The sequence below is a fragment of the Alligator sinensis genome, unplaced genomic scaffold (assembly GCF_000455745.1).
Source record: "Alligator sinensis unplaced genomic scaffold, ASM45574v1 scaffold1801_1, whole genome shotgun sequence".
NCBI classification, from domain to species: Eukaryota; Metazoa; Chordata; order Crocodylia; family Alligatoridae; genus Alligator; species Alligator sinensis.
Genome location: NW_005842608.1, coordinates 672,606 through 698,684, shown reverse-complemented (window position 1 = coordinate 698,684; position 26,079 = coordinate 672,606). Strand labels below are relative to the sequence as shown.

Sequence of the window (26,079 nt, the reverse complement as noted above, 5' to 3'; positions counted from 1 at the left end):
GTGCTGCGGTGGGTCCTGGCTAGATTCACAACTACCGCAATGCAATGACTTTGATACGTGCATGTCAACATCCAGGCTTCAGGGTACAAACTGCTTACCCGCTGGCATTCAGGGAGGCATTTCCCCCATCCTGCAGCAGTACGCACTTGTCTGCACAAACGTGTCTGTAAGTAGAGTGCATTGTGGCTTTCTTTGAAGCATCCAGACAGATAAAAGACTGGTCCCTCCTGTGTGGTGTTTCTTTTGCTCTCGAGGATATATGACCGTGCCTGAAGGGCCCATTTCCATATCTTCTTTCCGCAGCATGACTTGCTGGGCAATCACAGTGGCCACCAATGAGAGATGAAGCAAATCTGCATTTGTCACTGCATTTGCCACATCCAAAAATGTCTTTCTGGACCGTTGTTAGTCGGCTTTACAATTCTGCCTTTGTGTGTTGCATGGCAAGTGGGAGGCTGGATTCTGACCTGATTTTGGTTTTGAGTGTTGGGCTTCTTTCACATATGCTATGTTCGTAAGGCACTATGCTGGCTGTTTCTGTCCTCTTCTCTCTTTTCTCTTTATGATGAAAACATTCAGATTTTCTTTTGTCGGTCCAGGAGGGGTTGGGAATGCACCTTTTCTTGGGCACTGGAGGGGGAAGTAATCACAGTGGTTTCATATCATCTGGGTTCAATTTCATTACTTAAAGCATCTGTTTCAACTGAAAGACAGATCTGTGTTTCCATCTTGCTCATTAGCAGCATTGGGACTGACTTAGATCACCTTAATGAGAAATCTGCTTCCTATCCCAGTGGTCTACATTCCCGGACCTTAATTAGAGTGGTGGATTAATTCTTCCCTCACCGCTGACCCCACTATTCCAGGTTAAGTGCAAAGGATTATTGGCATAGCCAGGAAATACAGAGAAAGTTGTCGATTATTTGAGGTCCTTCGGTAATATGTTGTTGTCTCTTCTTTGTTGGTTGCTGTGTGTGTGTGTGTCAGCAGGTCTTTGTTCTTTCCTCGATGAGTAACAGCATCAGGAACTGGTCATGTTTCCAGGGCTAGGCAATTGCTGCTTGCTGATCTTAAACTAGCAGAGCCAGTTTCAAGAAGCTGGTAAAATTTTGGTCTGGCTGTAGGCTGCCCATGGTTCTCTGAGGCAAACGGTCTCCCTGTCCTACAGACTAGACTTCACTTCCCCTGTGTTAGGACTCATGCATATTCAGTGTCACTTTTAGGTTAGTTTTCATGCAGCAGTGAAACACGGTGGTTTCTCTGAGTGCATTTCACCCTTGAGAACAACATTCATCCAGGATGTAGGTATTTTGGGCATGTAGGTTGTAGGCAGGTGTTAGTGGCACCCTATGCTATTACTGACCTGGTTCCATAAGTGCACTGACCACTTTTAATGATGCGCAGAAACCACGTCCCAGGCCTGGAGAGCTTTATCATCTACCACAAACCAATAGCACGCACAAGACAGCTGTTGCGGGTGTGAGAAGGTGTAAAGGGATCAGTCAGTGAGGAGAGAGCCGCGAGAAAGCAACATCAGCTCTGCTTTTCCCATGAAGGGAAGGGGAAGTACACAAAGCCCAAGAAATAGGGAGATGCTCCAAAAATGTGTGCACGCCAGGAGGGGAAGAGTGAAAGAGGGCCTACATCCAGAACTCAGAAAAGGAGCTAGAAGGGGCACTTAGCAGAAAGGGTTAAAAGAAACCTGGGGACTGAGAAGTAGGTGGGAAACCACTACCAAGCCCTGGGGGGTGACTTTTTTTTTTTTTTGGATGTACAAAACAGTAACGGGGATAATTGAAGGGCTCTGAATATCTAGTTACTGCAGCTGGAGCACTCTGACTCTTGCATGGCTCTGAAAGGCTGCCACGAACATCCTAGCTACTAGCTCAGGGTGATGCTGTTTGTTGCAGTTCCCTCCTGTAGCTGTGATGGATGGCTGCCATGCCTCACAAAGCAGTAGATGTGTGGTCCAGACACTAGCCAGGACCTTGGGAGACCCACGTTCAGTTCTCTGCTGTGCCAGGGGTTTCCTAACCTACCTTGGTCAAGTCTCTGTATCCGTCTGCATTACCCCAGTAATGGGGATCAGCGCAGTTTCTCATACAGACGGACAACATATGCTGTCCTCACAGAGACAACTTGTTACTCCCTGCTAGACGCAAGTGTTTGACCTTGTTCTTCTGCCTTCCAGTGTTGATGTAAATCACAGTAATGTCCTTGAACTGGGACCAGGATTAGAGTTCAAGCCATTTCGGCAAGCCCTGCTAGACATGTAGCTAGTGCTTTTGGCCTGCTTTAGGCGAGCTTTCCCATTTGTTTCTGCTTCTGCTTGTGAAAGGGAGCTGAACATCAAATCTGAAGCTGCTTTTGTTTTTTAATTTAGGTTCTTCAGAACTGTCCATTGTGAGAGGTCTAGGCAGCAGCTGACACTGTTGAAATCCTGGTACGTAGTGCACTTGGGCAGGACCTTGTTTCTCAGGAATTGCTCACAATTTTCTTTGGTGTTCGTTCACAGTGAGAAGATAGCTGAAGAGCTGTTGTGCTGAAATGCTCCTTTGCTCTTTTCTTGTCTGCACATGCTGAGGATGTATTGAGATGTTCATCCCCTATTTGGAAGCGATAAACGTTAGCCTTTTCTGGATTGCTTTGGTCTGTAATCATGAGCTCCTCATAGAGGTGACACAGCCACTATAATTCCAGAAGGCTGCTTTATAACATGACTGTTCTTTTGGGTTTTCCATGGAAATGGCTCATCTTTCACTCCAGTTGTCTACATAGAGGCAGAGCCGCAAGAGAAATTACAGACGGTGCATCCCTGTGTCCTTCAGTATAGAAGTCTTTCCTATAATGGGTTCTAGATGGGGCTTCATTTTTCTTAAAGAAATGTTGCTGGACACCCGCCTCCACAACTTTCCCCAAGACGCACGTAGTGAATTTGATCCCGTGTGGGTTGTGCAAACCTATGGGTAAACCCCAATTCTGAAGTGTTCCTTTTATTACCTTTCCTCGTGTGTGTGTGTGATCTGACTGTCTGTCCCCTGCTCTTGCAAATGGACACCAACTCAATCCTCTCCTGTCTCTCGTCTTATTTGCTCTCCAGTGTCCATGCTACTGATACCTTGAGACTTTCTGTTTCTTCTATGAGGTCTGAAATCTGGTGGTGTGTCTGCAACCCAAACTGGAAACCGATGTCATTGCCTCTGCTCTTTTACTCTTCTCGAATGCCACTGGCTTCGCAGTCCATCTGGAGGGCCTCCTCTTAGTGTAGGCCTAGGAGCAGAATCAAGCCCGGAGACTTGCAGGTAGATTTGAGGGCTGTTGGAGTGTGGTAGATAGAGTAATTCACTGTCCCACGGTTCCCAATTCGTTCTCCAGTGAAATAAAACCAGCCTACATTTGATAACAAACAACTTCATGTTTCCGAGCTGTGCTGTTTTGCTAATTGCATTAATATTTAAAAGCCAACTAATGTAAGAATGTATTATTTACATGAATCATAGTATGAAAATGGTCTAATAAAATGGCATTAAGATAGTTTGTTGTTATTCAAGTCCATCAGCTCTGTTCAGAACCAAACACTCAAACTCCTCTTTGGATACCAGGTAGATTTTTATGATAACATCCTCAACAGTCACTGGAAAGATGAAGAGGTACAGCGTATTCTACAGATTTCTGTTAGTAGCATGAGCAGCAGACCTACACAAAACAAGTGATTTTTTTCCTTGTGTTTTTTTGTTTTTTGTTTTTTTGGCCAGACTGAATGTGTTTGTGAAGAGGAAATCTGGAAAGGAGCGTCCATTACTAAATGTAATTTGGGGAAGGGAAAAAAAAACCAACATTGAGATTCTTGTAAAGAGCTTTGATACACTCCCGGGATTTGCTGCTGCTGTTGCTTCTGCTTCCAGGATTGTTCTTAATGATTTTATTACTCAAGTCCTCATTTTTTCTGATGAACGTACCCTGACTCAAACCATCTGAGTGTAGAACAACCCTGCAGACAAATGAAGTGGTCGGGAGAACAGAGTTATTGCTCCACTCAGATCACCTAAGAAGAGGACTCCCCATGCATTGAAGTTCTTGAAACGGTAGGGGCAAAATCTCCTGCAGATCAAGAGCTCTCACTGAGACTGGACTGCTCTGCAGCTCTTGTAAGTCCTGCCTGTGTATTTGAATAGCATGCTTGTACACTGTTTGTGAATTGCTCCTTAGTAAGACTTGCTAATTTGAGAGAGTTGTAAGCAAAATCTCCTTTTTTTCCCTTGCTGCATAGGCTTAAATCTTGATATCCACTGTATTAGATGAGCCCAAATTATGTACACTTTACTGGGATAGCCCATACGAAGCTCCAAACTTTGTTCTGCAGAGTTTTGCAGTTTCACTTACATTGCAAATTCATGTCTGCCTGAAGCTTTGCATTCGGTGGGAAATCTCAACCAAGTGCTTCTAGAAAGTGCATGGAAAGACTAAAGCAAGGTTGAGGGATGTCGGTGGGGAGAGGAGACCAAGCCCTGCTCTTTCCCACTGAACCTGTTCTGTTTCCAGGACTGTACTTGTGCTGCATTCAGAGCTACATCCCCTGACAGGAGACCACACGCATCTCCCACATGGCTGTGCTCTTTGCCCAGGGCTTCGGATATTTCTAAACATTTTTATTAATTCCTTCTTGAATTTAATTGTCCTTCAGAATTTTTAATAGCAAATTCTGAATGATAAATTCATCTTCTTGCATTATTTCTCATGTTAGTTTTAAGAAATAGTATTTTCTATTTACTTTTGTGAAGGGGGACGCAGATGCAGAACGTTGAGTCAAGAACCATAAAAGTGGAAATTAAATTTCATCTCTCACTCTCCTGTTTTCAGCTGCTGTCCATGTAAAGTCATGCATGGTTTAGATCTTTAGATATCTATCCTGCATCATTATAGAATAGTCAAATAGGCAACAAAGATCTCATTCCATTTTTAATTGAATAGAAAATTGTATTAAGTCCCTGGACAAAATGGTACTGAAAATCCTGGTCTATCCTAAACGATGGTTTTGCTAACACTCGACCATCATGTATTTGCGAGAACTGAACTTGGGTAGAAGTATGTTTCTGAATCTGATCACTCCAGGCGTGCGGAATAATATTTAGCACTGAGATCTGTCTATTGGTGACGGGACTTTCTGTTGCATGGCTTTATAAAATTCCTACAATCAAATTATTAGAGTTTCCAGGACAATGTGGGGTTTTGGGGAATGTTTCCTTGCATCTTCCAGGCCGTCACAAAGCTGGTGGTGCCAGAGCTCCAAAGGAGAAGGGTGCCTTGTTTTCTCTACTGCTGAAGCTCCAGAGTATTTTCCATCAAATAGCAAAATGAGCAGTGGTTGCTAAATGCCTTTTATCAGTTTGGCTCCTTTCCTTTCATTCAGACCGGATGGACAGTTGGCTGTTTATAACACTTCAGTAAGAGAACAGACAAAAGATGTTCCCTGTTGCAATTTTAGCCTATGTACTGCGCTCTGTCATTGTGTTCACGATTGTAAATTGGGTCAGATCCAGGCAGCTCCACTTTCTAGTGACTTTTTCATTTCTCTTAGTGTCCCTAAGCTGACTTTCAGCTTCCTCATACCACCTGCTTCCTGGCTGCCCTTGCTGGGCTCGTTTTGCTCCTTTCTGCCAGTTCAGTGCCACAGTAGCTCCATTGCAATCCTTGCGTGGTAACTGTCCACGCTTGCAGCATGTCCCTTTCTTCCAGCGTGGCTGAGATGCAGCTACCTTGTGCTGGGATGGCAGTTCAGGCTCTGTCTGTGTGGCTAAGGCAGCCCTCAAAGTGCCATCCTGAACGTCTCCCTGTAGAAGACTTAATTACTACCTCGCTTATGATGAGCCCCTGGCAGAGAAACCCACCTGTAGCAGCTCAGCCTCACCTTCATGGTCCCGTCTGCTGAATCCTTCCCAGCAACACTTTACACTGCAAATTGGCTGGACCCCTGTTTCATTCATGTTACCACCCCTCCTCTCTCCATCCCTTTCTCGTCAGCTCTCCTGAGCATCAGTGCTTTACTTTTTCCAGCATATCCCTCAGTTAACACGGCTGGCCCCTTCCCCTTTGCATGCCCTGCGAATCTTGTCCTATGGACTAAGATGGATGGAGGGCGAGGGCGGTGGGTGACAAGGAGTTTGTGCTTGGGCCTGGATCTGTGTCTGTGCACACTGGGGTAAGCGTAACTCCACTGGCTGAAGGAAGTTGTTTAGGGCCTAATCATTCACAGAGCAGCTCAGCTGTTTTCTCCTGGCTGGGCCTCTCTGATGCCTCAAGCTGTTGTGCTCCCTTAACATGGTGCGTAAGGATGATCTTCCATTTCCGAGTGAGGCCGGTTGGGTTTAGGGTGAGGCTGCAGAACCCTTTGACGCTGGGCTGTCTTGCAAGAAGTGTGTCCCTTTCATTGCCTTCGGCTAGTGTTCGAGGCTTTTGGAGTGACATAGTTACGTAGCACGGGGCAAAAGTGAGCCACCCACCTGACAAAATGGTGGCGGGTCCAACAGGAGAGTGCATTGCTTGGGTAGCTCAGTGCCTCCTGGTGGGGAGAGGCCTGGGTGGTGAGGGGGGTTTCCTGGCTTGTGGGTACAGCAGCCTGCTTCCTCCTGTTGGAGGAAAATCCCAAAGCAAGTGATGGTGTTAGTGTCCCTGGGTTCCTTGCAGATTGCCCATGAACCATGTCGTCCATCCTGGGAATGATGAAGAAATTCGGCAGCTCTGATGTGGAGGAATCTGAAGTCACCGACGAGCACACGGACGGGGAGGATTCCACTCTGGGGACCCCCGACAGCCTGCAGGGCACCCAGAGCACCAAGTTGCAGCCGCCGCCCAAAAGCAACATCTTTAGCCGCCGAGGGCGGTTCGTGATGGGGGACAGTGATAAGGACATGGCTCCCATGGACTCCTTCTACCCGATGGACCACTTGATGTCTCCGCCCATCATCAAGTTCAGTGCCAATTTGGAAAGAGGAAAGTTTCACCATCATTTTGGCAAGTAAGTTGCTGTTGCAGTGGGCGTAGATTGACAGGGGTTGTTGGCTCACTGCACCACGGTGTTTGACGTCTACAGCAGATAAAGTAGTGATTCCTAGGCTGAAGAATGGAAGAGCCTCCAATACCAGGTTTCATTGAATGACCATGGCCCATCCTGGATTTGTATCCCAGGTAATCACCCAGTGAAGCCCATAAGAGCTCTGGGTCACCAACATGTCTGAAAATGAGGCTGTTGGGTATCTTGCTCTCAATTTGTGGCTAGTCAGGCACTCGCCCAAGACCACTAGCAGTGTCAGGAGATTCTGGTTCCCAGGCCTTCAGTCTGACCACTATTCCCTGCTGCTTCCCTGGACTTGAACCCTTATTCTTAACTTTTCACCAAGGCCTTCATTTGCCTAGACCTCCATGACTTTACAGACTTTGCAGCTCCGTGTACATAGCAGTCACGTGTGCTGCTCTGCCAGAAATGAAGGCACCGTTGGCTGGTGGTGTTTAAGTCTGGCAGTTTTTTGCCCTTATGTCTCAGTAACTTCAAATTCCCCTTGCCAGGCTCCTGTCCACTGAGTCCATCACAAGCTGCTCGGATAAAGCTTTCAAGTACTACGATCGCAGGAGGATCTTTGACGCTGTAGCCCAGGGCGACGTAAGTGATCTGGACCACCTGCCGATGTATCTCAGCCGGACCTTGAAGCATCTCACAGATGATGAGTTCAAAGGTACACCAGTCCTCCTCCAGTGGTGCCGTTGGACCTTGAAGCAAAATACTGTTAACTACAGGACAGAGCAAAATCACACCCTGGGTCCTGTTGTCTGCAGTGCTTTTCCAGTTTTCTGTGGAGCTTTTGGGAAAAAAATTGAGGAACCCTAAGCATGGCTAGTTTTCCCATCCCTTGTGATTGCTGCTTGCTTTGGTAGTGGGCGGGTTCGTAACGACCTCAATATAGCTGTGATCTTTTCTATTCTAGAGCCGGAGACCGGGAAGACCTGTTTGTTGAAAGCCATGCTGAACCTGCATGAAGGGAAAAACAACGCCATTCCCCTGCTGCTGGACATTGCAGAGAAAACAGGCAATCTGAAAGAGTTTGTTAACGCTGGGTATACTGACAACTACTACAAGGGTAAGAGAGGCAGCTGGCATGGCGTGAAACCTTGCCTATTCCTGTGTTAAATGGCCAGGGCTACCCAGGGCTGTGTGGCCCTCAGCTGTCCCTCTCCAAGGGCTCCAGAAGGAGCTTGCTCCTGGGAAAGGAGCACCACGAAGTGCCGGAGATTTTAGTAGTTAGTGCATTTCTGGACTATCTGGATTGCACAGTGCTGGGGCTGTACAGTCCTGTTTCCTTCCTCCACCTCTAGCTGTACACCAGTGTGGTGCTGGGTGTGGTGTGTTGTTTGGCCCTTTGGTTGGTTAACAGAGCTCTGTTCACCCAGCTGGGACTTCTCCCCGGCATTGAGCTCACCCTGGAAGGCAGAGCCCCTAGTGCCTGACGGCTGCCTGCATTAGGGAATTTTGTGGTCTGATGAGTGTTTCCCTAGGTCAGACCGCACTCCATATTGCCATTGAAAGGAGGAATATGTATCTGGTGAAGCTCTTGGTCCGAAATGGAGCAGATGTTCACGCCAGAGCCCACGGCGAGTTCTTCAGAAAAATCAAAGGGAAGCCAGGCTTTTATTTCGGTAGGGGCTTGTATTCATCTTATGAGGTTCAACAAGGAGAAATGCAAAGTCCTGCACTTAAGACAGAGCAATCCCACTCACCAGGACAGGCTGGGGACTGCCTGGCTGGGCAGCAGCTCTGCAGAAGAGGATCTGGGGGTCACAGTAGACATCGAGCTGAATAGGAGCCAGCAGTGTGCCCTTGTTGCCAAGAAGGCTAACGGCATCCTGGGCTGCATTGGTAGGAGTGTTGCCAGTAGGTCCAGGGAAATGATTTTTCCCCTCTATTCAGCACTCTCTTCCCTTCTATTCAGCACTGGTGAGTCCACATCTGGAGTCCTGTGTTCAGTTTTAGGGCTTCCACTACAGAAAGGATGTGGAGAAATTGGAGAGGGTCCAGTGGAGGGCAATGAAAATGGTTGGGGGGCTGGGGCACATGACTCTTGAGGAGAGGCTGAGGGAATGGGGCGTATTTAGTCTAGAGAAGAGAAGACTGAGAGGGGTCCTGGAGGGGGAGACAAACTGTAGGCTCTCTTCATGTGAGGCATGTGCAGTGCCCATGGTGCACCGGGTGTGTTTGCTGACCAGCATTTCACTGTTGCTTGCCAACTAGGTGAGCTGCCTCTTTCTCTTGCTGCCTGCACCAACCAGCTGTGCATCGTGAAATTCCTCCTGGAGAACTCGTATCAGCCAGCCAACATCGTGGCCGAGGACTCCATGGGAAACACAGTCCTGCATGCGCTGGTGGAAGTGGCAGATAACACCAAAGATAACACCAAGTTTGTCACCAAGATGTACAACAACATTTTGATCCTTGGAGCCAAAATTAACCCGATGCTGAAGCTGGAAGAGCTCGCTAACAAGAAGGGCCTGACTCCTTTGACCTTGGCAGCAAAGACGGGGAAGATAGGGGTAGGTGGGCATGCATTAGTCACTGACCTACTACCACCTCAGACAATCCATGGTACAGCCAAAGCGCTGTAAGATTTGTCGCAACTCCCGCCTGGGCCTACCAGGTGTATGGCAAGTAAATTTTACAGCCCATCTCAAAACACTCCCTGTTCACCATGGCAGTGACCTCGGAGGGATGTGGAACAGGTGCCTCAGGTTTTCTCATTCAGAGCTGAGGGGCCAAAGGCAGTCACAAGCCCCACCTTGGGGAGAGCAGAGAAGGTCCTTTGTATTACTGCACCCGGCTCTTTGCTATGTTTGCATTGTCCCATGCCCCAGAACAATGAGATCGTTAGCTCGGAGCTTGCCATTAGCAGCCATCACGCAGTGCTCTGTGGGGCTGTCTCAGAAAGGAACTTGATTTCCTGTGCTACTGAAATGCTGAAGAATCACCACTCCACAAAAGCTAAAATGCTGGTTGCTTATTATTCTCTCGTGATTAGATTTTCGCCTATATCCTCAGACGAGAGATCAAAGACCCCGAGTGTAGGCACCTGTCTAGAAAGTTCACCGAATGGGCCTATGGACCTGTCCACTCCTCTCTGTATGACCTGTCCTCTGTAGACACGTGTGAGAGAAACTCTGTGCTCGAGATCATTGCCTATAGCAGCGAAACCCCTGTAAGTATGGAAACCCCCTCAGCACCTTCTGCAGGGAATTGGTGGTCTCCCTGTGTTCTGCATGCAGCGTCTTCCAGCAGGTTTGCAGAGGTTTAAAAGCAGGTGGAAATTGGGAAGACAGCCCTCATTTCTTTCTTGGCGTATGCATGTGTGCTGACGTTTCTTTTGCCCACGTGCTGCCACCCAACTGCGGAAGCTGATCTTGGCATTTACCACTTCTAAGCCAAGGGGAATTTTTGGGTCAGGGCTACCACAGGCAGGATGCTCACCCATACATGTAAGGGTCCCACACCAGTGCCCTACAGCAAGTCTGTCCCTTGTGCCGCTTCTTTGGTTTCCAACAAGGAAGCATTTTCAGGGCACTGGGGGGCAGGACTCCTGGCTTCTGTTCTTAGCCATTCTCCTGACTCACCATGAGGTGTCGGGCAAGTCACTCTACCTCAGAGCATCCATCTGTGAAACCAGGATCAGGGCCCTTCTCTGCTTTGTGGGATTTGGATGGGGGGTGCTAGGGCCAAAGGGGTTTCACTTGCTGTTTGCAAAGCCTCAAAGCACTGCGGGAAGGTGGCACTGCAGGTGTGCTTGCTCAGCTCGTGTGCTTACCAGCTGCTTTGGGACTCGCCCTCTAGTTGTCTTTATCCCCTTTCAGAATCGCCATGAGATGCTGCTGGTGGAACCACTGAACAGGTTGCTGCAGGACAAGTGGGACCGGTTTGTCAAACACTTGTTTTACTTCAACTTCTGTGTGTACGCCATCCACATCATCATACTCACCATCGCCGCCTACTACCGGCCTGTGAAAAAGGAGAGAGAAGTAAGTGGCTGGTCGCACATCTCAGTAACCACCTAGAGGGCAGCTTCTCAGACCTGCTCCCTTTTCAAAGCCCGTGCTCAAGGTGCCGGAGCTCAGTGGACTCCTTTCCTGGAAGGGTGGAAGGACAGAGGAGGGATTTGTCCCACACCACCCTCCTTGGAGAATGGAGGGAGCTGTGCACTTTACAGCCACCCTACTGGCAGCTGAGCCCCCTTAACTGCTGAGCAGATGGATCTGTTCCATCTCCCACCATCCTGACCCCACATTCCTATGTCCAGCAGCCTCCCTTCGCATTTGGCTACAGCACTGGGGAGTATTTCCGTGTCACTGGAGAGATCCTGAGCGTGCTGGGAGGTCTCTACTTCTTTTCCAGAGGGGTAAGACATCTGAAATGTCCCCTCTGAAGCCTTGTGAGTAGGTGGGAGTCAAAAGCCCCCTGTTGGGTTTGGTGGCCAGAAGCATCCATCCCTCACCCCAAAGTCTTAGGTAGTTTGGTGTGGTCTGCTGAGTTGCTGTCAGCTTCTTACTGAGTCAAAAAGCTAAGGCAAGGCCCTAAAAAGCCTGGGTATGGCTGAGTGGAGATACCAGCCTGGATACAGCTTTAGGAGGGGGTACTGCCCACAGCCAGGCTTGCCCCATGAAGATCCTCAATGCCAGCTTCAAGTCAGTTTGCCCTTCTAGTATACAGCTCCGAGCCTTGGGACTCACTGGGACATCTGCTGCTGTTGGGAGGCTCTTGTGGGCTGAGTACGGAGCAGCTGTTCCCCTCCTCCCAGCCCGTACCCTGCTTGGCCAGTCTTCTCTGTACTTCTGAGGGCTCTTGCTGTAGTAGCATCTCAGACCTCAGGACCCCGATAAAAGATAAATGGCATCGTTTTGTCAGGCTGGTATCTCCTTTTGGCAAGCACTTGCACGAAGGGGCCACAGGATAGATTCAGGCTGGAAGTGTATTTGCCCCTTGGATGCCAACCTTCCCGTCCCATATTCTTGCAGATCCAGTATTTTGTGCAGAGGCGCCCGTCGTTCCGGACCCTGCTAGCGGACAGCTACAGTGAGGTTCTTTTGTAAGCTCCCCAGTTTCTCTCTTGGTGTTTGAGTGAGGCACTCATGACCCTATGCGACCCATAGCCTCAGCTTGGCCTAGGCCTGGCCCACAGGGACTTTGTGGGCCCTGACTTTTCCACTAGGCTCCTGGCTTCCACCTGGGTGGGTGCACTGGGTCTGTGCTGACACCTCGCCTGTCTTCAAGGGGGTCTGCGGCTTGGCAGGATTTGAACCATTTGCCTTGGCCAGCTGGGGGCTGTTACACAATCCAGCCCCCCTGAAATGGTACCTAGTTCTGTGCTGAGGGAGCAGCGCTCTGGGACTCGGGGCATGCCTGGTAGAGGGGCTCTGTGATGGCTGTCTGCCCCCATGTTCCTCCTTGCATGCCACGCCTGGTAGAATCTGCCCCCACCACTAAGACCCTGCTCGCCTTTCAGCTTTGTCCACTCGCTGCTCCTGCTGAGCTCCCTGGTGCTGTACTTCAGTGGGCAGGAGCTGTACGTGGCTTCCATGGTCTTCTCCCTGGCGCTGGGCTGGGCCAACATGCTGTATTACACCCGAGGCTTCCAGCAGATGGGCATTTACTCGGTCATGATTGAGAAGGTGAGTCTGGGCAACAGCTGTCTGTTTTGTAGACCCCCACTAGAGGTGATCCTGCCAACTTACCCGTAGAAGGGGTCCAAGAGCCACAAAGTCCAGGGTGCTTGGCACGTTGTGTTTTGTTTTATTTAAACCACATGTGTATGTTTTATTTTCTGTATGACAAGCGTGGCTCTGGCATAAGACCAGTTCACAGCAAAGGGTCTTCAAGCAACCAGGACTTGCTGCCAGTTGCAAGTGAAGTTTGTATTGAATTTCTGCAAATATGAAAATGTTCCATTTCCCTCTTGCAGATGATCCTGAGAGATTTATGTCGCTTCATGTTTGTCTACCTAGTATTTCTCTTGGGATTTTCCACAGGTAATGTTGCCTTGCCCCTTTTTTAAAATGTCAAATTCTTTTAAAGAACAAATTCAGACAGCTTAGATGTCCCCTTATTCAGTGAAAACAAAGAAATGTAGAAAAGATAAAGAACAATAAAACGTAGCACTTTCCAGGTGCATCTTTCTTCTGTCCTTCAAGGTGTTTTACAAACCTGGCTTAGCTGCATTATTCTCGTTTGACTGATGGCCGGGGAAAAACCTGAGACACCACGTTTTTGAATGATCAGAAGCTCTCGGAGGGAAGGAGACCGTTTTAGAGTCTTATTCTTTTTCCCCCCAAAAGGTTTTGATCTCTGAATTTCCAGCTGTGACCCATGACCACCCCCATATGGTGCCTAGTCTGGTATCCTGTTGCATATTTCTCATTGTTTGCACAACCAACATGGTCTCACCCTTGTATTTTAATCTTGCACTCATGGCTCCTCCTGTCTGCAACAGCGGTGGTGACTCTGATTGAAGATGACAATGAGGGACAAGACAACAGCACTGCTGACTGTCCCCGATGCTGCCAACTGAAGCGTAGCCGCACATCCTACAACAACCTTTACTACACCTGCCTGGAGCTGTTCAAGTTCACCATTGGCATGGGGGATCTGGAGTTCACCGAGAATTACAGGTTCAAGTCTGTCTTTGTCATCCTGTTGGTCCTGTACGTGATCCTCACCTACATCCTCCTGCTCAACATGCTCATTGCGCTGATGGGGGAGACGGTGAACAAGATCGCACAAGAGAGCAAAAGCATTTGGAAACTCCAGGTTGGTTGGCTTCTCCCCTGGGATTCTGCTATTTCTGTTGGCATCAGAACCAGCGTGTGCAAGTGGTGACTGCGTTCAAGCGTGGCTGGAAGAGCTGGTGTGTTCCTAAACTAACAGACCTTCCTCATTTTTCTATCTCCTGATTCCTGAACCATCAAAATATGCCTCTAAAACTTGGCCTCCCCTTTCCCTTTCTCATATACAATGCACTGCTTCAGAGAAGTTCCCAGGGTGCCTGAGATGTTTACAATCTAAGAAATTAAATACATATTTTTTGTAACTAAACATTAATAGAGTTGAGAACAAAGAGGCAATTTTGGCTTTTGACAATAGGAAATGATGGTCAGCACTTGGAAGAACAGGGTTTGTGTAGGGGGGCCGAGTGCCTGCTGCTAGTCTTGCAGACTGTGCTGTGTTAGCAATTACTTTGCTTAAGAAAATGAGCATAATCATTCCAGCTACAACAATCCGTCTTTTTGAGCAACATACACATGTAGAAAAAGTTTGCAGTGGGTGTAATCACTGCCACTGAGGAGGGTGAAAACTTGGGGATTCTTCTTATAGAGGTAAGACTTGACATTCATATAAATGCATCTAAACCACAGCTGTTTCCCATTCCTCTTGCTTGTTTCTCCTGGCAGAGAGCCATCACCATCCTGGACATTGAGAACAGCTACCTGAACTGTGTGAGACGCTCTTTCCGATCCGGGAAGCGAGTCTTAGTGGGGACGACACCTGACGGCAAGGACGATTATAGATGGTGCTTCAGGTAACCTGGTTATGTCCTAAATAGATCACTTCTGGCAGAGAGGTGTTCACAGAGCTAGGATAGCTCAATAACAGGTACTGGGAAGGGGGACTTTTTTCCTTTGTGGACTTGTGACCACACTTAGGATGAACAAGTGTTACCCTCAGGGTTTTCTTGTTGAGAGACCTGCATGAAACAGCTTCTTAGTCCAGTCCCTTCTTGACTTTAATCCACCACAAAATTAAATATCTCCCCAGTGGGCACTAAATAATGGCAGTCTTAGCAGAGGCTGCAGACTCTCCGCAGTGGACCTGGCAATGCTGGCTCTAGTCTGGGAGGACTGCATGTGGAGCAGCCTGGCACGCTTGAGGGCAGCACAGTCACCTGCAACCTAGACTTGGGCTTCCTCTCCTTGAAGCACCAATTCTGGCGATAGAGAAGAAATTGCCAAAATGCTCCCAAACTCTGAAATCTATTTCAGTGTGGGGCTGGGGAAAGACTGCTCTGTTAAGGTCCCATTGATTTAACCATGTGGACTAGACACTGTACTGGTATTCAGTTGCTTTTATGACAGCCCATCTGTTGGGTGCCAAAATACTAGACAGACCATTCATCTTAAAGCAATACCATGTCCCCTCCTGCAGTGCTTCCCATCACTGAAATGTCAAGGCAGTATTATAGCTGGCCTGGCAATGAAAGGACATGGAAGCCAAGCTGATTTCTTTCCATGCCTGTTTTTATGTTGCTTTATTGCTTGGACCTCAAAAGTTCATGTTGACATGAAGTTCTCCATGGGGAGAATCTGACCTAAAATATGGAGAGCAAGTGTCTGATCTCTGTAACCAGGAGTCCCAGGTAACTCAGGACCAGGAGTCCCGCGTCCCAGAACATACTGACCATTAAACCTGCAGAGAACTTCAGTTCCTTGTTAATGCTGGGCTAGCGCCGTTCTGAGACACTTCTCTTAAAACACTTCCAGGGATAGAGCTATATGCATTACATACTCAAACAGTCATAATTACTCTTCTACATGTGCAAGAAAAACGCATTGTGCACAGGGTCCTTGAGACTCTGGATTGCTTTCTGGGGAATAAATCCAAGCCCTTTTTGGTAGGCAGTTGCTCTTGTTGTTTTCTCTCCAGAGCTGAGCAGCGAATCCATTTCTTTTTCTCTCTCCAGAGTTGATGAAGTGAACTGGTCCACGTGGAACACAAATTTGGGCATAATCAATGAGGACCCTGGATACTATGGAGATTTGAAGCGAAACTCCAGTTTTTCCTTTAAAGCTGGCAGAGGTGAGGATTCTAGAAACATAACACACCTTCATTCTTGATGTATTCTGGCAGTATGGGACTACAGGTTGGTTACAGAGCCAGCAGAGTCTAATGGTTAGAGCCATTTCTACACTTCCTAATGATGGTTGCATAGTTAAATGAGCTGCTGTTGAATTGATACAATTGTGTAATTGGGTGACAGTGAGCTGATTCATTATCAATGAAACAGTTGCATTTTTGGGAATTCCTCACAAATTCCTCCTCTTCCTCTTTGGAAACTTTGGGAGGTGTGGAACAGGCAGGAAATCCTGAAAGAGTTAAGCTGAGTGGCAACAGCCATGGAGAGCTGGAGCAGCGACCTCCTGAGGCTGAGCCCAGCCAAGCCACGGCTCAATAAGCACTGCAAAAGAAGACCCCTGCTAAGGTCTGTCGATACTACACTTGGCAGCTCAAAGACACAGAAGAATAAAACCCTCGCTAAAACTGGACTCCTCACTTCTGCTTTATTCTGTTGTTGGCCTCCCATGCTGAAACTGCTCTGTTCTGCTTTTCTATGCAAGTGTGTGGTGGGAAACATTAACTGCTTTTTTCCTTATAAGTTTCAGGGAAAAACTGGAAAACTTTAGTTCCTCTACTGAGAGATGGCAGCAGACGGGAAGAGGCACCAAAGCTGACAGAAGAAGTCAAGTTTAAATCTGTTTTGGAGCCTTGTTACGAGTCTGACAACTTCAAGGCACCGACAGATTCAATTCCAAAGTCGGCGTAACTGTGTTGTTGTTGTATTTCTTTTATAAGTATTATTATTATTTTATTTTATTTTTTTTTAGTTTTCAGGAGAAGGTCAGTTCTTATTGCCTCTGCAATCACAGGGTCCCCCCTAGGAGAGGAGGGCTTTCTGGGGAGAGCTCAAAGGGAATGAGGAAGACACTGTATGTAGTAATTCACTGAGTATGCTAAGTAAACAGCTTGTTGTTTTACGCTCATGTCTCCCTAGTTATTTCAAACATTAATCTGACAGAAATCAGCCTTTGTTCCTCTTTCCTCACTAGATATTATTTGCCTCCAGAGACACCACCCAATAAGACTTCACAGGGCCAGTAAAGACAGGAAATGAACCAAGTGATTTTGCCCACAGTGGCTGCATCTACACAAAGCGGTGGACTGCGCAGCCATTTAGTACTTGCAGAGCCAAGTACTACATGACTGTGCGGTACCCGGCGTTATTGCGCAGTACTGTCCCTGCACGTTTTTTTCCTGATCCTGCTGTGCAGTATCTCGTTGCTACTGTGCAGTACCATCGCTGTCACAGTTAGTGCCCCCCAACACTACGACATAGTAGCAATGAGCTACTGCACCATAGTGTCTTATGTAGACGCGCCCGCTAAGGAGCACTTCCTTGCCAACCAGTGGAATATTTACAAGAGGCCCAGACTTTGCAGGTTCCTACCTGGGCCCAAAGAAAAGACCTAGAAGTCTATGGGATTCCAGTGCTGACTCCTCGCCTCCAAAGCCTCATTTTCTCCTTGGAGGTGCCTCTGGTCCTCAGTGAAATGCCTTCCAGCATCCTCCTTCCTGCTTCCTTGCCTGGGATAGAAATACAAAGCACTTAGCAACATCTTAAAGCTGCTGGGGCTAAAAAAACCTGCAACTTTTCACTCCTTTCAGAGTCAGGAGCATTTGGCTTTTTTGCTAAGAAAATGAGCCACCTCCTAGGTTTTTCTGTGCCTACAGCCACCACTGCATTGGTTTGGTTATTGTGTAGAGCCACATCAACTTTGTAAAACCAAAAAACCCAAATTTCCATTATGCCAAATACATGAAGATGTAATCTGTTTAACTTTTTCCTAAAATCAACTTTTATAATTAGCTGGGATGGCATGATGCGTATTGAAGAAGGCAAGAGCGCCAATTTAGCATCAATAAAAACATGATGTAAACCACTCTGAGCCTTCTTTGAGTAGGGGGGCACATAAATCAAATAAATGCCAAAAATGGAGGAGATCTGTCTTTGCTCAGATAATGCTGATGGTTTGGGGGATGGGAGTGGGGGAGCTGCCATGATGCTTTTTGCTTCGGGACCCCAGAATCCACTTCTTGCCCTCTTCATCTTTCCATGTTGTTGCATTTAAATTGAATATCTACATTAGTGATGCATGTTGCAGGTAAACTTCTTTCCTGCTCTAAAACCTACTAGCAAAATCCCACAAACAAAAACGAACCTGGAAAAGACTTCTTAATATCATCTGAAAGAACATAGAAAGTATTCTCTATTACTTTTTGGAAAGTGTGTAGTAGTATAAAGCTTGAGAGGTTAGTGTAAGAGCCTTGTGGTTCATTCAAATGACTCACTCTGGGTTCTTATAGTATATAATCTTCTTGGATCAGAGACGAACAAGGGTCATGGCAGCATATCCATATCATTAAATGTACACACACAACGTGGAATGCAGTAACTTTGCCGTCCTGTGGCAGCTCAAGTATGGTTTCAGGTCGGGAGACAAATTGTCAGGGTAAACGATTCCCATGCACTGTGTTTGCCTGGCAGAGGTTACAGCTTTATTTTTCAGCACCACATTTCAAACTGAATGTGGCAAACAGAGCTGTCGTTATGTATAGCTGTGCCCATAGTCGAATTATTCACAGGAAAATCTGCAGAGGATAGCTTAGCCCCGGGATCCTTCCTGCTTATAGGTAAAAAATTCTCTGCTCCGCTACACACAACTACACTGTATTGTTATTGGTTTGTGTATGCCATGCTAAAAGGTTTTATGAATATGAAAATAGAAATTAAAGCAAAGATTTTTTTTCGCTTACCTTTTTAATCATTGTACTGGTATATCCCAGTGAATTCGCCAGTTGTGATGCAAGATATCAGACATCCCAGAACTAATACAGACTAATATGTCTTCACTTGCATAAAGAGCCTGATATGCATCCAAATGACCAACAGCACCTGAATCAAACTGAGGAAAAAGAAATCTCTTTCACACATTTAGTAACTTGTAAAGGTACCAAAAATATATATAAAATATATGTCAGGCAAGGCAATTTTAAAAAGCTATGAAATCACTTCTGCTAAAGCAAGCTTAACTGGACAGGCTAAAGTCCTTCTCTGCTCACGTGTTCATATCGCAAGGGATCTAGCTGCCTGTGCCCCGGGGTCTATAGCTGTGGTCACCTTCCTTGCATGCTGGGTAGCACTGCTTAGTGTTGTTATCCTGCTAAGAAAAAAAAGAGCCTCTGAAACAATGAATAGTTTTATTTATATTCATTAAAGGGTCACAGAAATTAGTTTCCTCACAACAGAATCCCAATAAATTAATAAGTAATTATATATAAAAAAGAAGTCTGTAAACAGCCCTCAGTTTCTATGGTTTTAAAGGCTCAGAACAAGCCGCCTTTTCATTTGAAAGTACACTGGCAAAAGCAAGCTAAGCTTCATAGATTCACATGAACATGGTTCTCTGAACAAATTGAAAACCAATATTGTCCACACTTCCCTGAATTCTCAAGATGAAAATCTAGCCTTTCATTAGGACGGTATAATGATTTTTGCCATCCCTTCCCTGGTGTCAGATAGTCATTTTCTCCTTCACTGCAGCTGTCTCCAGCCCCACTGCACAGTCCAGTTCACAGCTTTCATCCTGCAGCCCTGGCATCTCTCAACTCACTTTAGGTCTTGGGGGAGTTTGGGTTGTAGCCGTGTTGGTCGAAGGACACGGGCAGGCGATGCTCTTCGGGTAGATGTGATATCTTTTATTAGACCAACTAAAAGCTGGAAAAATGTTATTTGCAAGCTTTCGGGCACAAACACCGTTCATTAGGCATAAGGAGACTCTGTGGGCTGTTATGCCTTTAGGTCTTGGGGACTTTTCAGGGTAGGAAATTTCTGAGGTTTCCATGCCTCTCCTGGTCTCCTCTGTGATAGTCACCTTCTGATGGGGGAGCCGATCGGTACAGGAAGATACACGCAGGACGACTTCTGTAAGCAGGCTTTTAGGATTTGATCTACCGTCACCAGGGAGCAGACTGGACTGGAGATGTACCTAACTTATAGAAAGGGGCTTTGTGTGGGATTTGAATTGGTTCCAGCTAGGTCTATAAATGAAAAGGAAAGTTTAAGAACTTTAAACTGAAATAATCAAGGTAAAGAATGTAAATAGCCGCTAGATGCCGCCAGCTCTCTGTAGAACATGAGCCCCATGTCCTTCGGCAGGACCATTTGCCATGCCTGCTACGGGGACGGTCATCACCTGCCTTCCTTTGCCTCTCTTTCATTTTTTCCTGTTGAATTGTCTCATTTTCCTCTGGCTTTGTCCTTTAATATCTGAAGAATTTTTCCAGCTGTTGGAGCTGGTCTAATAAAAGATATCAGATTTACCCAAAGAACCCTGTCTGTCGATGTCCTCAGACCGACACGGCTACAACCTGCACTCCTGTAACCCAGGTCAGAGCACTTTTTGTGCTAGGCCCTGTTCACGCTCATAGGAAGAAGCATTTTGTTGCCGTGAAGAACTTACAATCTAAATAGACCAGTAGCAGGAGAAAGGAAGTGCAAGCCCTCTTTCACAAATGGCAAATGAAGGTGGAGGAAGAACAAGTGTTTTGCCCAGGGCCACACAGGAAGTGTGTGTCGGAGGTGAGAATCAAAGCCAAAGTCTCTTGAACCCCGGGCCAGGGCCTTGTTCCGCGAACCCGAGCCCTGATTCAGCAGGCAGCGTCTCTGTCTGCTGTGCATTGCTTCCTTCAGATTTCTTTACGTGCTGCAGCGCGTTGCTTCGGGAAGCGGAGGTGCGTCTCTCCACTTTAGCGCATGAAAGGAAACGCCTATAAAGGCGGTGGCAGTGTCTGACTGGACAGAGAGTACAACGATATACTGCTATGACAGAAGGGCTGATCTACCCTAGACGTGCTTGTCAGCACACCTCTATACTCCCAGGCTGGCATATACTGCTTTTCCCAGATAGCTTAGCACACATCTGTGTCCAGCAGTGGCTTAGAAGGGGAAGCTAGAGAGGGAGAGTCATCTTGTTCTGAATTGTCCTTTGCATTTGGCTGCCCTGGGGAGGTACCGTTCGGTTTGGCCCTGGTACTTTTGTGCGGCCCCCGGCTGTTTCCTGACTCGAGGATAGCCATGTACAGAATCCCTATCCACTCCTTCAGCGCACGGAGCTGATTCAGCGTGCGGTTTGTATATCGTGTTCCCTGAATAGAGTCTGACGGCATTACCTTCGTCCTGCAGAAGGTGCAGCTCATAGATCCAACATTTGCGTATCCCCTGGCAGTGATGCTTCACGTTATTTGGTAACATGACAGGATTTTTCAGATAGCGTGGCCAGATCCAGTAGTCATACACGTCCACAGATCTCACTGGAGTTGTGTTTGATTATATCTAATATGCTTAACTACCTCGGTGGTTATTTGTGCTCAGCTGAATAAATGCCAGTTAAAATCATCATTTGTTTTAAAGTGGATTTGCAGAAATTTTAAATGTACAGTAAAATAAACTGTTTATTGGGAGACAGAGACATGTATTCTGCCCTTGATTTTGCCACCAATTTGAACTTCATACTTCTTTTCCAGGCTTCATGTCATGAATGGAGGACAAAATCAAGAGGAAAGCACTGCTAAGCTTTTGCTGATCGGTGCACCAGAGCAAATCTTTGCTCTGTCTTTTGCTCTCTCCATACCATTACAGATATAAAGGAACCACAGAGACCAACTGGGTCCCAGCTTATAGAAAGTAGGGCTGGAAGGGACCTCCAGAGCTCATCCAGTCCAGCACCCTGCTTGAGGCGGGATCATCTTCATCCAAACCAGCCCAGACAAGTCCTTGTCTAAGACACTGAAAGAGCCCTCTGGCGTTTAGTCCCAACAGAAGCATCACTAATGAGCTGCAAACATTAAAAGCCTTGTTACCTATACAGTGGTACTGTGTAGCTCTGTTAGTTTTGGGTGGTGTCTGCAGTCGGAGACAGAGAGGTCCGCTAGAGGGCTCCCAAACTGTGCAGAAGGAGGCTGGCCAATTCTTTTACCCTACAATAAACGGAGCAAATAAATCAAAACTGTTCTCAGTTTGTTATCACTTTTTAAAAAATCTTGTTGCCCTACTGATCAGGCTGGTGTACTATGCAAATTATATTTCCCTTTCTGAGCTGCAGTCCAAACCCATCCTCCCTCTGTTGCAAACACTTATCATCACCCTGTTTCTAGCTGGACTACATGTGCATCTCTCCTCTCCCTGATGCATTTCCCAGAGGGGCTGCTCCGTACGCAGGACTCTTGGAGGTCTTTACAAACCCCCTAAAGCACATTTAGTGCTAACAGCCCCGAAGCTGGATGGAATAAGCTGAGCTGATTAAGATGTTGAAGCGAAAGCTTTTCATGCTGCTGTCAACAGCACACTGAGCAGCACGTCACAGAGCAAAAATCAGAAGATTCATTTCTTCTAACAGCAAAATGCTGCCCTGGGAAAAAAATTGCAAATGCTGATAAGACCATGCTCAGTACAACCCGTAACTTGTGCTGCAGTGCCTGTGGGTATCTGACAGCAGGTTATACATTTTCCGGCAGTGGTTGGGGGTGCCGGGATGGAAGGTGTTGCTGGTGGTTACTGCCTGCAAGAATTTGAAGGGTGGGAACACTATGGAAAGAAAAGAACCATTTGGAAGTGCATTACGAAGCTGAAAGCCCTGAGATGCAATTAAGACACACAAAAATTAAGCTGACTGTCACAAAATGTTTCCTTCACGGGTTGCTCCATTAGGTTGGAACCGCGTCTTGCAAGGGGAAGGGTGGAAGCTCCATAATGCTAGACATTTAAACGAGACTGGGCAAAGCAGTAGAAAAGAGATGGTAGAGGGCAAGCGAATGCTGTTCAGCGATGACTCTCACCCAGGGGGGCTCAGCATGCTGGGGTGCCTGCAGATCCTTTCAAGTCTCTCACAGGGCACCACACAATTTTAGCACTGTTAGGTTTATAAACCTGATTCACCAGGTAAACCCAGAGAAACCTATAGTTGTGGGCTTTCTGAGGTTTTGTTTTTTGGGGGTTTTTTTGCAACAGAAAGGCTGCTCTTTTGTTTTCCTGTAGCCATAAAAAGAGTGAAAACTAAGAGCTGGCATTTTCTAAGGGGTGCCTCAAGTTTAATGTATCTCGTGTGTCTATTTAGACCCTGTGAAAGAACCAGTCCTTCCTAAATAGCTCAGGACCGAAATATCCCTCCACACCTACAAAGTGCTGCAAAAGCATTAGCCAATTAAAGCCCAAGCGGCTCTGCTAGAAAGTCCGAGGTTACATCATCGCCATAATTCCCAGCATTCAGAGATTCTCCACTGTCCTTATCCATTCAGCACTGGGAGCATTGCAGATACCAACATTTTCATGTGAGAAATGGCTTTATGTGGTGTTATCAAGCCTGGCAAGTGATGGGCTGCAAGTGAGAACAGCCACCTAGGTCCCGGTATCAGAAGGAAGCCTCCCAGTAGCTCAGAGCACCGTTGACCCGTGTCAGGGAGAAGGAAGTCGTTCTCTTCCAGTCGGACACACAAGATTTAGCCCCGCTGTTTTCTTTGATTCCAGAGGAGGATGGTGAATCACACAAAGAAAAAGGATTATGCTATTAGTGGGCTGTTAGTCAGAAGGGGAAAAACCATTGGTATATAACTGGGTTGCAGGGAAATACAGAAACACCATCTAATTATAGAAGTGATTTGGACGGGTAGGGCCAAAGAACCAGGAGCTTCATGCTGGAGCGAGCGTTGTTAGCATCTGTTTGTTTAGAGACAAGCGTGCAAGTCTGTCATTGCCATTCTCCTGGTTACACACTCGTCACATCTCAGTCCTGGTTATGCATGGATCTCATGTGCTGTACATAAGTAATGAGATTCAGATGCAGCAAAATGTGTTAAATCCAGATTTTAACATTCATCGAGTGTTTCCTCCACCGCACTTCGGGAGTGTTAAAAAAAATTAAAAAGCCATGTCATTATGAATGTGTAATGGGTCTAAATCTCCCAAACAGAAACTAAGCTGAGCGGGAGAGAGCTAAATCGCAGCACTGGAGAGAGTCAAGAGGGCACTGTAGACTCTTTTGTTTTCTATTAGCTGTTTTCCTTTACTTTACACTTCCTGGGTACTGTTTCTTTATTCTTTTCTTCCCGCTGAGGCAGCATTTGTTCTGCGCTACAGGCAGCCACGTTCTGTATCGCTTGGACACTGAGCAGCCTGCCTGCACGGCCGCGCCGAGTGAAGAAGTACAGCGTTGATGTCAGCTCTGTGCAGGTCCTAGCCCATCTCTAGCAACAAGTCTTTGCGAAATACCGTCATCCAATCAAAACAGAAAATAATGTTGATAACAGCTTTAATTGATGGATTGGAGAGCCAAAGCATATGTATAGATTTGCAAATTAAAGAATGATTTCATACACGGTATAATTGCAGCCACTTCTCTAAAACAGCAAGAAAAAGACATAGCAGTAAAGGAAACCAGTTACAAATGTTATGAAGGATTATCAAGTGCCTCCTAGTAATATAATAGTCTTTGCTCTCTGCCTGTGATAAGGTTACCCTAATCTCCTTTGGCAGGTATGTTGTTAATGCTTGGGGACGGTGTTACTGGCAACACTGAAAGCAGCTTAAGGGTGAGAGTGGACAACAAATTAGATACGAGTTGCCATGTGTTATGGCATCTAAAAGGGCAAAGTAATTTCGAGCTGCAAGCTATGAGACATCAAATTTAAGGGCAGGAAAGTAGTCGCCCCATCTCAATACGTCCCTGCTGTAGTCACGTTTAGTGCACTATGTTCGGTTCCAGGTCTCCCATTACCAGAACGATGTTGGAAATTGGAGTTAAGGGAAGAGCAACAGAAGACCCTTAAGGGACCAATTTGCAAAGACAAATGAAAGAAGTTAAGTAATAGTAACTTTAGCTAAGCACTGGCAAACAGAGAATCTAACGGTCTCCATTGGAAACACAGAGGAAATGCTTCACTGAATAAAGAGGACTTGATAAGGAGCAATGAGGTGAAATTAAAACAAGGACAATTGAGCTTAAGTATTATGAAAATATGATATACATATGCGGAGGTGCACATTTTATTAGTTCGCTGCAGGAACTCCTTGAGGGCACAGTGAAAGCTCCATCCTTCAGTGCATTTAAATCAACACTTAGTAAAAATAGACATTTTTACTGTCAGTGTGACCCTGGCTGCAGGGGAGCCACAGGTCCAGTTGAATCAGTGCAGGTTGAGTGACCCAGAATATCAATGGGTGTAGCATGACCTTGATCACCCGGCAATCTGTAACCCAAAATCTTCTAGAGAAACTCCTAGGTGCTTCTATTCCTACAATACTAGTGTATTATTCCTATTACATTATATTTTTGTATTAGTGTATGTATTACTGAATATTGCGTTATTTCTATTATATTGTATCATTGTATTAGTGCATGTATTATTGAATATTGTATTATTCCTTCTATCCCTACAAAGTACTTAATTGCAAGTGGGAGGAAACAGCAAGGCCTTGAGTGGAAGAAGTCGCTGTGGGGTACAAGGGCTTCAGGTCTGCTGAAGTCAGCAGATTTACCCTTTTGGTTTGAAACTTGTAACCAAATAAATGTCAACTGGCTTCAGACTTTGATCTAAAGTTTTTTTCCCCAGCTCTTATCAAGTTGTCGTGGTGGAAGGAGCATTCTGAAACCTTAGAAAGGGAGGGGGCAGGGAGGGGAGCAGATGCCCTTCAGATCAAGGGATTTGATTACTGTCCCCAGATCAAGTAAGCAAATTAGCCCTATCAGTTGAAACCAAGATTACCGTGGGTTTTGAAATGCCCAGTCCTGGTGTTAATCATCAAAGGGCTGTTTGAATCAAGTTGTTGAAGACTCATTCCTGGGGGAAAAAAGCAGCAGATGGAGAGGTGGGGCACATCCTGTCTAGGTGACATGCTCTCCTGCATGCTGGAATATTGCTTAATCCTTATATGTCACTAATTACAAAAAAAGAGCATCACAGCTGAAGGTTTAGCAGGAACAGAGACTCACGCTGAAACAGCTCGAGAACCTCTGACCGAACCTGTCATCATGGGCTCTGCAAGCAAGATTTGGGCTATGCCAGCACAGCTGGTGCTTTCAAAACCTGATTAAAATGTTACAGGTTATTTCATTGCCTGTCATCATCACATGAAGGAAACAAACAATTTGCTCTGGGTGCTTAAACAGGTA

At 46.5% G+C, this 26,079-nt stretch overlaps 1 protein-coding gene across 5 annotated transcripts; it reads left to right on the top strand.

The window, feature by feature from the left end:
- The first annotated feature begins 34 nt into the window (after positions 1–34).
- On the top strand, positions 35–17,776 carry LOC102372182 (transient receptor potential cation channel subfamily V member 1). Of its 5 annotated transcripts, XM_025214817.1 has the most exons (18): positions 35–166; positions 2,384–2,443; positions 3,756–4,148; positions 6,685–7,015; positions 7,564–7,730; positions 7,980–8,132; positions 8,548–8,688; positions 9,281–9,579; positions 10,062–10,238; positions 10,888–11,052; positions 11,331–11,429; positions 12,046–12,116; positions 12,534–12,699; positions 12,990–13,056; positions 13,518–13,834; positions 14,476–14,603; positions 15,762–15,877; positions 16,456–17,776. In XM_025214817.1, the coding sequence occupies exons 4-18, from the start codon at positions 6,699–6,701 to the stop codon at positions 16,620–16,622; spliced, it is 2,550 nt and encodes an 849-aa protein (XP_025070602.1). In that variant the 5' UTR covers positions 35–166; positions 2,384–2,443; positions 3,756–4,148; positions 6,685–6,698; the 3' UTR covers positions 16,623–17,776. The 5 variants fall into 5 exon arrangements, with proteins under 5 accessions (XP_025070602.1, XP_025070604.1, XP_025070601.1 ...); XM_025214819.1 differs by lacking the exon at positions 3,756–4,148; XM_025214816.1 differs by lacking the exon at positions 3,756–4,148 and having other exon boundaries at positions 77–404.
- The last annotated feature ends 8,303 nt before the right edge of the window (positions 17,777–26,079 follow it).

Coding starts and splice junctions, on each gene's coding strand:
- LOC102372182 (XM_025214819.1), top strand. CDS start 6,699: ATGTCGTCCATCCTGGGAATGATGAAGAAATTCGGCAGCTCTGATGTG. Junction 11,430..12,045: donor TCTACTTCTTTTCCAGAGGG/GTAAGACATCTG, acceptor ATATTCTTGCAG/ATCCAGTATTTTGTGCAGAG. Junction 13,835..14,475: donor AAAGCATTTGGAAACTCCAG/GTTGGTTGGCTT, acceptor TTCTCCTGGCAG/AGAGCCATCACCATCCTGGA.